Source organism: Musa acuminata, chromosome BXJ1-6 (genome assembly GCF_036884655.1).
Source record: "Musa acuminata AAA Group cultivar baxijiao chromosome BXJ1-6, Cavendish_Baxijiao_AAA, whole genome shotgun sequence".
Lineage (NCBI taxonomy): Eukaryota > Viridiplantae > Streptophyta > Magnoliopsida > Zingiberales > Musaceae > Musa > Musa acuminata.
The window spans coordinates 35,952,471-35,966,375 of record NC_088332.1 but is presented as its reverse complement, the minus strand read 5'-3'; the positions used below and the strand labels follow the sequence as shown (position 1 = coordinate 35,966,375).

Here is a 13,905-nt window from a genome sequence, read left to right as displayed (position 1 = left end):
CCGTAAGTTTAATTGGTACCATCAAACACTGAAAAAGCATAAAATGATGCTTCTTGGCTCTCTTAAGCAGTACTACCGCTTCAGCCTAGTGGTACCATCACTTAAGCTTAGTTTAGGTTACCGATTTAGCTTTTTAATAGGCTCAATTCAGCCTAGTTCAAGCCCAATGGATTTTTTGATAAATTATCATGGTTTTGGCCCAAATATCAACTCAAATTGACCCAAAATAACCTCGACTAAGACTTTAACAAATCAATCATATATCTAACATATTTATGAAGCTTTCAACATATTGTATGCTCTTCCAATATGTCATCCGATCTTTTGGCACTTCGTCCGAACTTCCAGCACATCATCCTTTCCTTCAGCATATAGCTCATTCACTTGCCTTCGTGAGTAATTTCGAGTGTGTGTCAAATATCAAAAGATATTTCATAAATGGATACTCGATTGAACTCATTTTTATCCAAAGCACAAAACAAGGTATTCATAGCCTTGGCATTTAAAGCGAAAGTCTTCTTCTCCAACTCATTCCAATCATTCTTTGGAAGAGTAGACTTTTGAAACCCACTTTCTATAATGTTCCATAATTCGAAAACTATTGAAATTAGGAAGATCCTCATTTTAGTCTTCCAATATGTGTAATCCGTCCCATTGAACATGAGCGGACGTGAAATTGAATGACCCTCTTGATTGCCGGCAAATGCTATCTCTCTTAGGTTTTAAACCATATAAGAGTGACCTTACGCTTTCAAGTTAATATCTTTACGAAACAGTTTGGCTCCACTAGATCAATATGTCAAGAACACATGGCCGACCAACTAACCTCACCAGCCGACACCCCTCTTCCATATAGAGGAGACATTAGCTCTACATAGCCAACTAGCCCACCTATCATGTTTGGTACTCGGCCAATGACTTGCTACCACTTAGGCTTAAAATAGTCAATCAATTAATGAGGCAAGCTAAATATGCCCGATGCATGCCACTTAGATACAACCATGTAATTTTGGTTTCAATGTAGGATACTGATAATTACGACTGAACTCCATGCTCCTATTATTACACAAAGTGTGTAATGGGCAGTGTAATAATTCTAAATGGCTACTATAAAAAGAAGCCCCGAGGTATATTTCAGGACACTTGCTCTCTTAGTCAAACTTGTCAAACTAGATCACTAACTTAAGTTTTGGAGGGACATTTATCAGAAGTGCCCTTTGCTAGTCATAGGTGCCCAATAAGCCAATCACGTGAGTAATGGCACGTGTGACTTGACACGGAATCTTTTTACTTATTATATTTTGGTATTTATCACTTAATATTAACTATTACATATATGCATGTATATATTGTGATGTCCTTGGATCTGTGCAATGAGAATCAAATCATGATGAGATCACGATAATGAGATCGATTCACCTTTAAACACAGATCATAAATAATCCCGGTCATATGTTACTCGAGAGGGACATCGTGATAACCGGATAGATTTGTGTGTTGTATACCCATCCATATGATGGATACGGCTGGTCTCATAGTTGCACGTGTAGGGACACTAGGGATACAGTACAGGTGCTCGTTGGAAAATAAGTTCACTGATTGATCCACTTACGGAATGCTGGATGGTTGATGATACCTTATTGTCAGACAGCGATTCCGTAGTTGTAGTGGTGTATCTAGTCCTTAGACTTGAGACACCAAGGATGTCCTATATGAGTGCTCCACTCTTTGATATCAGACTTATAGGTTTGGATGTCCCAGATCTAGTACAGCTAGTCATTGGGAGTGGCAGTCGACCTTATGAGGGCTATTGAGTATCGATAGAGGATCATCCACTCTCGACATCATGAGAGGAATATCCCATGTGTTCTTGCTCAAATAAATTCCTAACCAGGGTCATTCGGATTGAGAGAGAAAGAGTTCTCTGGGAAAATCCGATTAGAGCGAGACTCGAGAAGAAACCGTATGGGTCTGACAACACCATGCCCGATATATGATCTCTAGGATATTAGATGGATGAGGGATTATAGGTATACGGTAACTGAGGAAAGACAGTTCGAATGGATTGGATTCTCCTGTATTGTTTGAGGACTACGACGTAGTGGCCTAGTAAATCCGTAGTGGATGAGTCGAGTGAATTATTATAGAGATAATAATTCACTAAGTTAGAAGGAGTTCTGACAGGTATGACTCACGGCCAGCTCGATATTAGGCCTAGAGAGTCACACACATATGGTAGGCATTACGATGAGTAGAGGTTCGGATATGAGATATCCGCCGGAGCCACTATCTTATTAGATATCCAATAAGCTTATGAATTATTAGATCCCATGAACAAGATCCAATAAGAGCCCATGAGAGATTATTGGATAGAGATCCACTAATCTAAAAGGTTTAGGTAATTGGATGCAGATCCAATACCCACTAAGGGAGGATCCATTAGGGTTTGACAGGGGACCTCTATAAATAGGAGGGATTCAGTAGTTCATAGGCTAGAGCCTTTACTTACCTCTTCTATTCTCCTCCCCCTCTCCACCTCAGAGCAAGCCTGGAGTTTTGAAAAGCGTCGTTGCAGCCCTGCTGTGTGGATCACCGCTAAAGAGGAGGACGCTTGACCTCCTTCACCCTCTCCTAGAGATCTGCAATGAAACAGGGATATACAATCACCTTGGGTAACACAATCTATTCTATATGTAGTTTGTTACGCGGATTTTTGCGCACCAATCTTCGCACGACGACGAACATCTTTTGGGAAATTGGAGATTTTGTTTTCTTGTTCTTTCACTGCGCATATGATGTCGCCCCCCAAGATTTTCTAATAGTGGTATCAAAGCCAGGTTGTCCATGCGAATGATTAGTTTTTGCACTACGTGTATTGTGTTTAGGAAGAATTTTGATGTCAAAATCATTAACGCAAACATAAGGAAGGGCAGTAACAGTTGCCCTCGATTTACGTGCATGCAGCCACCTGCAACGACAGTTGCAGCCAGGCAGCACAACGCCGGCGCATGCGCAAGTTACGAATTTGAGAAATTTAAGAAATTCTAATTTCTGTCTTTTGTCCAAATTATAAAAATACCCCTAGGAATTCATAAATTCCGTACATATCCCTGATTTCAAAAAATATTAATTAATTAAAAGGTTTAGTTGATTATTATTTTTTATTATTATCTAGTAGTCCTACATTATAATGATTTATTCATGTGATATTTGATGTGTGGACGGATAATCATGGACCGTGTGATGTGTGTACTTGCGATTATTATTATTGGGGTCTGTGAGCCTCCATTATATTTCTCATTTATTGTTGGGCCTGTGTGCCTATGATTAAGTTATAATCACATAAGGAGGTGTAGCGGGAACGTGGATACGATAGCGGGACCCACGAGACGGACGATTGCGATGCATGGAGATACATCGAGATGTCGATGGAACCGACGAGGATGAGATGGACGATCACAAGGCATGGAGATGCACCGTTGCACACATAGATCTTGATGTGAGTTATTAGGCCTACTGGCTCAGGCCTGATCACATTAGGTTGTGGTCCATGATCATTTTGTGTGATTGCTTATACACATACTAGATATGTATATATATATGCATCCGATGTAGATGTTTATTAAATATGTATATGTGTGACATGTTATATTAGGAGACCAAATCATAGAAACCTCTCTCTCGATAAAATTAAGTCGGTAAACGTGAGGCAATTAGATTGACCCACATAGCCTTCCATCGTTATAGGTAGGAACTGATTCTCGGTGTAAGTTGAGTTGGTCGAGTCCCTCGAGGCTCACCTATATCGCGATTCGCTATCTTGCTTACGACATAGAGATGTCACCGATGACCTGAGGATATGGTATGCTTGGTCGAGTCCCTCGAGGTATATCATCAAATAATACTCATCTTGTAACGAAGGTATTGACTTAACCGAACATCATGGTTAGTCGAGTCCCTCGAGACCATGGTGATTTGGAGGCCGAATAGGACGGGAATCACAATGAGTTGTGATCGGCAAGAGTTGTCTACCTTTTAGGCTTAGTGTGATTGGTCGAGTCCCTCGAGGTTACACTAAGACGTTGATTGGATCCTGATCCCCACTAGAAGTCTGCCGGAGACTTCTGTTTCATGTGCTAAGGGCGTTGCATGACTCGCTAGTAAAATAATGGAAGCATATTAAGATAGAAGTTCATATCTTGATTGTTTATTTCTTGCAAAATCTACATGTTATTCATTTCTGCTGCATTTTTATTTTTAGAAAATGTCACTTTCAAATTCCTTACGTGGCATATTTGATGTCAACCGCCTCACTAGACCAAATTATAGGTATTGGCTCCGCAACTTGAGAATTGTTCTCACGATGGAGAAAATCGCGTACGTCCTTGATACAGTGATACTTACGCCCGAGGAAGGGGTGAGCGAGGATGAGATCGCTCGCTATGTGAAGTACATTTATGACTCCACTCTTGCTTAGTGCTACATGTTGGGCTCTATGACTCCTGAGTTATAGAGATAATATGAAAAGATAGATGCTAGATCTATTCTCCTACATGTCTGCAAATTGTATGAGGAATAGGGAAGGACTTAGCGATATGAGATATCCAAGAGCCTCTTTTGTGCGAGGATGATTGAGGGGACACCGGTTCAGAACCATATCCTAAAGATGATTGAGTGGATAGAGAAACTCACAGGTCTAGAAATGGTCCTAGAGGATAACTTGTGTGTGGACATTATGCTTCAATCCCTACCAGATTCCTTTTCACAGTTCATAATGAATTTTAATATGAACAAGCTTGAGGTGATTCTCCCAGAACTCCTCAATATGTTGAGGGAGGCAGAGAGTACTATCAAGAAAGAGAAGCCAATTCTCTACATTGGTGAGACCAGAAAGAAAAGGAAAGCAAAAAAGTCCTTTAATAAGGGCAAGGGCAAAAGCAGACTAGGTAAAGCAAAGGTTACTAAGAAAGACCTAGCAAAGAACAAAGGTCAGTGCTTCCACTATGGTAAAGATGAGCACTGGAATAGGAACTGCAAAGAATACCTTACAGAAAGGTTAAAATAGAAGCTTAGAGAAGTTTCAGGTATATTCATGATCAGTCTCCATTTGTCAGACTCTTATGATAACACATTGGTATTGGATACCGGTATTGCTTATCACATCTATAATTTATTATAGGTTCTGGCAAGGCCTAGGAGTCTAGAGAGAGGCGAGATGGACCTCAAGATGGGCAATTGATCCAAGCTTGGAGCATTGGAAAGCAGTAAAGCGTATCCTTAAGTACTTGAGAAGGACTAAGGATCTTTTATTTGTATATGGAGGTAGTAGCCTCGGGGTTTAAGGCTACACGGACTCAAGTTTTCAGTATGATGTCAATGATAGCAAGTCGAATTCGAGGTATGTGTACACCTTGAATGGAGGAGCAGTGTGCTGGAAAAGTTCCAAGCAAGATACTACTGCTGACTCGACCACAAAGGCGGAGTACATTGCTGCAGTAGATGCAGCAAAGGAGGGAGTCTGGGTGAAGAAGTTCATCACAGATCTAGAAGTCGTGTCAGGTAGCGAGGAGTCGATTTCCTTATATTGCGATAACAACAGGGCGATTGCTCAAGCAAAGGAACCCAGGTCTCATCAGAAATCTAAGCATGCTCTGAGGAGGTTCCACCTGATCAGAAAGATCATAACCCGAGGAGATGTAGCAGCGGAAAGAGTTCCATCCGAAGATAACATTGCAGATCCATTGACAAAGTCATTGTCTCAGATTGTCTTTGAGCGTCATAGGGGTCTGATGGGGATCATACACATAGGTGATTGACTTTAGGTCAAGTGGGAGATTGCTAGTCATAGGTGCCAAACAAGCCAATCACGTGAGTGATGGCACGTGTGACTACACAGAATCTTTTTGCTTATTATATTTTGATATTTATCATTTTATATTAACTATTGCATATATGCATGTATATATTGTGATGTCCTTGGATTTGTGCAATGAAAATCGGATCGTGATAAGATCACAATAATGAGATCGATTCACCTTTAAACACATATCCTAAATAATTCCGGTCATAGGTTACTCGAGAGGGACATCTATAATTTATTATAGGTTCTGGCAAGGCCTAGGAGTCTAGAGAGAGGCGAGATGGACCTCAAGATGGGCAATTGATCCAAGCTTGGAGCATTGGAAAGCAGTAAAGCGTATCCTTAAGTACTTGAGAAGGACTAAGGATCTTTTATTTGTATATGGAGGTAGTAGCCTCGGGGTTTAAGGCTACACGGACTCAAGTTTTCAGTATGATGTCAATGATAGCAAGTCGAATTCGAGGTATGTGTACACCTTGAATGGAGGAGCAGTGTGCTGGAAAAGTTCCAAGCAAGATACTACTGCTGACTCGACCACAAAGGCGGAGTACATTGCTGCAGTAGATGCAGCAAAGGAGGGAGTCTGGGTGAAGAAGTTCATCACAGATCTAGAAGTCGTGCCAGGTAGCGAGGAGCCGATTTCCTTTTATTGCGATAACAACAGGGCGATTGCTCAAGCAAAGGAACCCAGGTCTCATCAGAAATCTAAGCATGCTCTGAGGAGGTTCCACCTGATCAGAAAGATCATAACCCGAGGAGATGTAGCAGCGGAAAGAGTTCCATCCGAAGATAACATTGCAGATCCATTGACAAAGTCATTGTCTCAGATTGTCTTTGAGCGTCATAGGGGTCTGATGGGGATCATACACATAGGTGATTGACTTTAGGTCAAGTGGGAGATTGCTAGTCATAGGTGTCAAACAAGCCAATCACGTGAGTGATGGCACGTGTGACTACACAGAATCTTTTTGCTTATTATATTTTGATATTTATCATTTTATATTAACTATTGCATATATGCATGTATATATTGTGATGTCCTTGGATCTGTGCAATGAAAATCGGATCGTGATAAGATCACAATAATGAGATCGATTCACCTTTAAACACATATCCTAAATAATCCCGGTCATAGGTTACTCGAGAGGGACATCCTGATAACCGGATAAACTGGTGTGCTGTATACCCATCCATATGATGGATGCAGCTGGTCTCATAGCTGCACATGTGGGGACACTAGCGATACATTATAGGTGCTCATTGGAGAATGAGTTCACTAATCGATCTGCTAAGGGAATGCTAAATGGTTGATGATGCCTTATTGTCAAACAACGATTCCGTAGTCCTAGTGGTGAATCTGGTCCTTAGACTTGAGACACTAAGGATGTCTTGGATGTCCTAGATCTAGTACAGCTGGTCATTGAGAGTGGCAGTCGACCTTACGAGGGCTATTGAGTATCGATAGAGGATCATCCACTCTCGGCATCATGAGAGAAATATCCCATGTGTTCTTGCTCAGACAAATCCCTGGCTAGGGTTATTCAGATTGAGAGAGAAGGAGTTCTCCGGGAGAATCCAATTAGAGCGAGACTCGAGAAGAAACCGTATGGGTCTAACAGCACCATGCCCGATATATGATCTCTGGGATATTAGAGGCCTGGAGTTTGAAACAGGGATATACGATCTCCTTAGGTAACACAATCTATTCTATACGTAGTTTGTTTCGTGGATTTTTGCGCACCAATCTTCGCACGACGACGAACATCTTTTGGGAAATTGGAGATTTTATTTTGTTGTTCTTCCGCTACGCATATGATGTCGCCCCCCAAGATTTTCCAACACCCTCGATGCAATTTGGAGGGTTCGAACATCCAACACGAGGAAGATTTCGCTTGAGATCAGCTTGAGGAAAAATTAGATTGGATTTGATTTTTTTAAATCGGACAATCATAATTTGCTCTAGCATACTTCAAAAAAGAGGGGGGATTCTTTTCTTCGTGATCTCGCCATGAGCAAAAGATAATAAAAAAGAGTGAACTTAACCATACATGGACTGACAGCCTTATTTGTTCTTGGTCACGCATGTGACGATACCGACACATGCTTCCGGATCAAACAGAATAATGTTCAACAAAGAGTGAAGTTATTTTGTTCTTGGTCACGCCATTAGAAGTGCCGATACCATCTCCATGTTGGAATATGCACTGCGATGTTCTAGCCATGTTCAGGACCATATCAGCAAATCCACGAGAGAGTTGAGTTCTCCAGCACTCCTCGCTTAACTTCTTCCACGAGTGGCTCAGCATGTCCCTTATGCGTTCGATCGCAGCCCGCTCGGTCTCACCCGATTCATTCATGCTGCACTGGACTGATTTGGGCGTGTCCCCTCTCTCCATCTCAGCCTACATACATATATGCACTTACGATTGAGAATGCGTAAGGTCTTTGCAACCCTCCACAGAAGCATGATTGTTTATACCTTTGAAGTACCCAAGTCGTTGGTGAGGCGAACAATGAGTGAGGACCAATATACGAGTTGGAAACCTCCTTGTTGCAGCAAACTGGTAGAGTTGTCGCTTAAAGTGTTTCCTGAGAGACAATATGCATGAGACATTGCTATCGGACCACCAACTGACATCCACGAATTCTCAAGGTACTCCTCGAGTGTAGGTTTATAGCCTTTGTGAAACCATTCTGCCTCGGTTAAGTATGCTTCACAGAGACTCTCCCACTGCATGCAAAAAGATCACTTCATCGTTAGGCATCAGAAGAGAAGATAAAAAAGATTTGGAAGTTTTAGGTTTCAGTACCACCTCTTTCCTAAACAAGGCCGTTGCATCCCACCCATGATCCTTCTCAATATCAGCAGCAGTCTCATTGACAAAGTTGTGCAAGGCCATGTAACAGCACTTCAAGTAATCCGGAAGGGTATCCATAGCCTCGAGATCCCAACTAAGAAGGGAAAAAGTGAAAGGTTATCACTGGTGTTATTTGCGTGAAAGCATGCATCGCAAGCTTTTAACGCAGGCGTGATGAGAAATTTGAGTTCTTACGCTTTGACAGCTGCCGTGAAGAGCTTGACTTCTTCAGGCAAACCATAGACATCATATACGTCATCGATGACTGTGAGAATGCAGATCAGCTTGGTGAGACCCACTCTACACTTGGAGAATTGGGGTTCGTGGGCGATCCCGACAGCCCACAGATAATTTTCGAGTAATCTGTCTCTGGAGAACTTGAGCTTCTGCGCCAGACCCAGTTCATTCCACCACCTAACAGAAATAAAAACTTCAGGATATTCCGCAAACAAATTCCATGGACAGACATATTACTCGAGGTTGTCGTTATCTTCACATCTGAAATATGAGAAACGTAGGCTTTCGTGTAGTTGCAAGATATGCATCCGATCTTACTTGGAGAGCTCCCTCATCTCCTCTCGATGTATCGATTGCACAATGTTGAAATCTAACTTAGCCATCTTCAGGAGGACCGGGTTTCTACACTCTTGCCGGTCGTAGACGTCGATGAAGTACTTTGCCTCCAGCCTTGGCATCCTCCAACGCAGAGGAATTTCTAGGGAATGTCTCACTTGCTCTGCGACGTGCGGGTCAACTTGCTTTTCCAATAACTTCAGATGCATAGCACTGAATTTATTGGCTTCGTCTAAAATTTCCTCTCCGTCGATGGCGAAGTGGGATGCTTCATATAAGCTAAGCAGCCCTCTGACGTCACGGGCTAGGCATTTCTTAAATCCTTTCTCATCTCTGTACTTCTCGAACACGTCTGCAACCACGAGATCCAAAGCAGAGGTTAGCTCATAACACTACGATTGACCTCCATGAATATTTAAGTAGCTGCTCTGCGTTCATTTTAAGGTGCTTGGATTTGTTAGAAAGCAAATTCCTAAATAATCAATAATGCAGCAGCTCCACTATTAAATTTAGTAACTGATTCATAAAAAATTGAAGTCAGATGGCTTGATGTTAAAAATTTAGGATTCACATATATCGAGTCAAACTAATCTTTTTTTTCCCTCCCTTCCTTTTTAGAGAATATTAGCTCTGATATTATGTTAGAAATCTTACAATGATGAGTAAGTCAAACTAGTAATGATTAACATACATTGAATGGACACTAATTTAATTTAAAAAGATTAAACTAATAAATTATGGATTAGACTTGAATATATATATATATATATATATTATTCGACTCGTTCGATATTTATTATTCAGTTTCCTTCTTAATCTCTTCTCAAATGAATATTTTCTAATATTTAGAAATAAAAAAAATGAAGATTTTGAAAAATGATACCAGAGGGCACACTGTGTCCATGTTCTCTAAGGAGGCGGAAGCCAAGGGCAGTCTGGTGCACGTCGTGGTTGGGCCACAAACCATTCGTGTAGATTTTCCCCAAGGACTCTTTGATCTCCTCGCCCAAGTGGTACGCCACACCGAGGCGTTGCATCGAGCCAATGAGATGAAGCTGAGCCGAGGGTTCCTTGTATGATTCCAGCAAGTATTTGGCCTCCAGCTTCAGTTCGTCCAGGTCCGCAGTGAACCTATCGTCCTACAGAAACATCAAGCGAGCAACGAAGGCGTCAACCAGGAAGAGATAGCGATACAAAAAGAAAACATGTGCATGACGATTACGGAGTAGGAGCTTTCAATGGATTGGATGAGATGGTGATCCCATATGCTGGGGTGGTAATCGGCCGACCGACGTGAGCCCTCGAGTGTGTTCCGCGGACTCCGTGCGCCTTCTTCTCGCAAGCACATGATCCTGCAGGGTTTCTGCATGTGGAAGATGCAAGGATTAACGAGCGCCACCAGCAACAACTGCATCATTGCTCGCTAACCAAAGTGTTCTTTCTAACCGACGACAGCGGAAGACGCGGCGGATTCATGATGAAGCCTATGCTGACAGGTGACTGCAAAAGATTGGAACAAGAGCTGAGCATCGCTAGTATTCTTTGTTTTTCTTGAAGGAAAAAGTGGTCAGGAGAGAGTTGTGATCTCTGGTGCCGCTGTCAGATGAACAGATGGATATTGCCCAGGTTATGGCAACGACAATGGCTGCTATTTATGATCGTGAACGTTTCTTTAATGATAATAATAATAATAATAATAATAATAATAATAGTAGAAGAAGGTAGGTAGTAAAACAGGAATCTGTCGTTGAAACTCAGCGGAAGCCTTTTTGTAGGTTCGGCACGTGTTTTTGATGAATAATGTGTCAATTATCTGAATACAGAAGGTCGTGCAACATGTATCACGCTACACGACACTAGAGTTTGAGTCACATTTGTGCGTGGGTTCACACCAGACGTCTAGTAGCAAAACAGGAATCCAATTGAAACTCTGCGGAAGCCTTTTTGTAGGGTCGGCATTTTAAGTGTTTTTGACGAATAATGCGTCAATTATCTCAATACAAGGTAAGCATGTCCACTGTTGGGATTATTTATAATAATAATAATAATAATAATAAATAATAAAAATAAATAATAAAATAAATAAATAAATAAAATAAATAAATAAATAAAAGGTCATGCAACATGTATCACGCTACACCAAATTAGAGTTTGAGTCACATCTGTGCGTGGGTCACGCTAGACGTCTAGAAATAAAACAAGAATCTGCAGTTGAAACTCTGCGCAAGTCTTGTCTTTTTATAGGGTCGGCATTTTGCGTGTTTTTGACGAATAAAGCGTCAATTATCTCAATACAGAGTCAGCATGTCCACTGGTTGGGATTGTACGATCATTGAAGCTTCCATCATCATTAGCACATATGGGCACGGTTAACTCGGGGTCCACTTTTAAATTTAATGCAGGAATCTTGCGCAGTGGGTTAGTACATGAATAGTCATTCATAACTCGTTTTTGGCATTTCAGATCACTAACATTTAATTTTAATCATCACCAGATCAACCACACAGTGGACGGAACTCTCTCTCTCTCTCTCTCTCTCTCTCTCTCTCTCTCTCTCTCTATATATATATATATATATATATATATATAACACAAAGTATGAACTATTCCACGCCCAATGATTCTATAATTCAGCGGCGGAGTAAAACAAATGAAGAGCTACCAATAAGTCAGAAAATATAAGGATATAAGAAATTTAATTCTTATTCACAGACACTATAAGATCTATACAGTTAATAATTATCTATTGTGTCACTTAACAAAACTGCAACCCTCAATCCAACTTAATAAAACTCATCAATCAACTTATAACTCACAAGTTCAAAGAAACATGATATTCATAAACTAACGTTTTATCACAAATTCATATCAGATCATAAAATTAACATATTTAGTGTCTCTAAACTTCCCAACATGCGAGATCTTTCTTAATATTTACAACAACAAATATTAACTCATAATTTTAGATAAATCAGAAAATATCATGTAAAATATGCTAAACCTACAAACTTCTAATCAAATTACTAATGGCTAAAAACAAAACCAAATTAAATTAAATTTCTAAGGGTAAAATTTGACGTGTTAAGTTAAATGAACAACGGTTTCAATTTTGAAGCCTACAACCAGAGTAGATAATTAAGAAGGTCGGAGTGGGGTTGGAGCATCCCCGATCAAGTATCGTTTCTTTCGTTTGATAATATTAACTGAGAGCCATGTGATGCACATGCCTTAGCGCCCGTAGTATCTATCTATGGTTTTATAATCAATGTTTTCTTGAATCTAAGATCAATAATTTTAGGTTGACCATCGATATTTCAGACCACATTCTTGATGATAAAAGTTCTACAATATGGTAAATATGATAAAAATTAGATAGATAACCCTCAAAACAAAAATTCCAAAGTACTTACTAGCACAGGCTTCTTTATTCTTCAGGGAATTCTACGAATCGGAGGCGCCCCATATTAGACACCCCATATTTATTTTTATTTAAAACATTCTTTTTAATTTAGATAAAGATATCCTTTTTTCCTTAAATAATTTGATTATAAATATTATTAAATAAATCTTTATTTTCGATAATCGATTATTAAAAAAATCAAAAATGAAAAAATAAATATTAATTATCTTAGAATCATATCCTAATTATTCTAAGATGATTATTATCATTTTTAAAAAAAATATAATAATTAATTATTAATTTTTAAAAATAATATATATGATCAAATCATTTTTATTAATATTTTCATCCACATCGGAAAAAAAAAACTCTCTTTCCGCAAAGCATTAGAATTCCTTTACCGTTTCTTATCTTCAATAAAATAGGGAAACTTATTTCATTCTGCCACCCTTGACCTTTCACCCCTCAGACAAGTTGTCTCCTTCCGGCTCTCGACGTGTCTCTTTTCGTTTAATGCAGATATGTGGCGGACGTCGAGAGCCACCTAACGTCTCTCCTTCCGGCAAAACCCTTTAAAACGAGAAACATAGCACACTCTAACAACCGTCCTTTTTTTTTTTTTTTGTTCTTTTTCGTTGTCTTCTTTCGGCAAACCCTTCTGTTATGATATATTTTGGCCCCAAGACACGTTAGGTCAAAATTCGTACTAAGGCACTACTCGGTCTCGGGAACCCTGAGACAATGTCGCCCCCAAGACACGTTAAGTCAGAATCTATACTAAGGCACTGCTCGGCATGTCTACCACGCCAATCTGCGTATGACCGACCCACGTACAGTAATATAAAGACCTCTAGCTAGCATATGGCAGAGGGAGGAAAAAAATATCAATTGATCACTCGACTGACTTGTTCGTCGGAGGGGCCTCGTCGGGTGATCCCGACAAGGGCCATTCTTGCAAGAAAATGCGGCCACCTCACGAAGACGAGTTGCCAACCACTTGGGAATCACCATCCAATGCACGAAGGAGAGCAGCCAATCAGTCCGGATCTCGACCAACGCCAACCAACACTCCTTCCCGAGGGTGCGGCCACCTCACGAAGACGAGCAGCCAACCACCCCGGAGAAGGAGAGACGCAGCTCGGCATACACGGTGCCCGAATCGGCACACCAAGGAACGTTGATCAACACCTCATCACGAGGGCCCGATCGACCTT

At 40.6% G+C, this 13,905-nt stretch overlaps 1 protein-coding gene across 1 annotated transcript; it reads right to left on the bottom strand.

The window, feature by feature from the left end:
* Positions 1 to 7,828: 7,828 nt before the first annotated feature.
* Positions 7,829 to 10,907, bottom strand: LOC135677794 (trans-ocimene synthase, chloroplastic-like). Its single transcript, XM_065190189.1, has 8 exons — positions 10,738 to 10,907; positions 10,514 to 10,654; positions 10,175 to 10,430; positions 9,274 to 9,643; positions 8,914 to 9,132; positions 8,674 to 8,812; positions 8,340 to 8,591; positions 7,829 to 8,262 (listed from the first exon to the last, which is right to left on the bottom strand). Exons 1-8 carry the CDS (start codon positions 10,819 to 10,821, stop codon positions 7,972 to 7,974), a joined length of 1,752 nt encoding a protein of 583 aa, XP_065046261.1. The 5' UTR covers positions 10,822 to 10,907; the 3' UTR covers positions 7,829 to 7,971.
* Between the last annotated feature and the right edge of the window lie 2,998 nt (positions 10,908 to 13,905).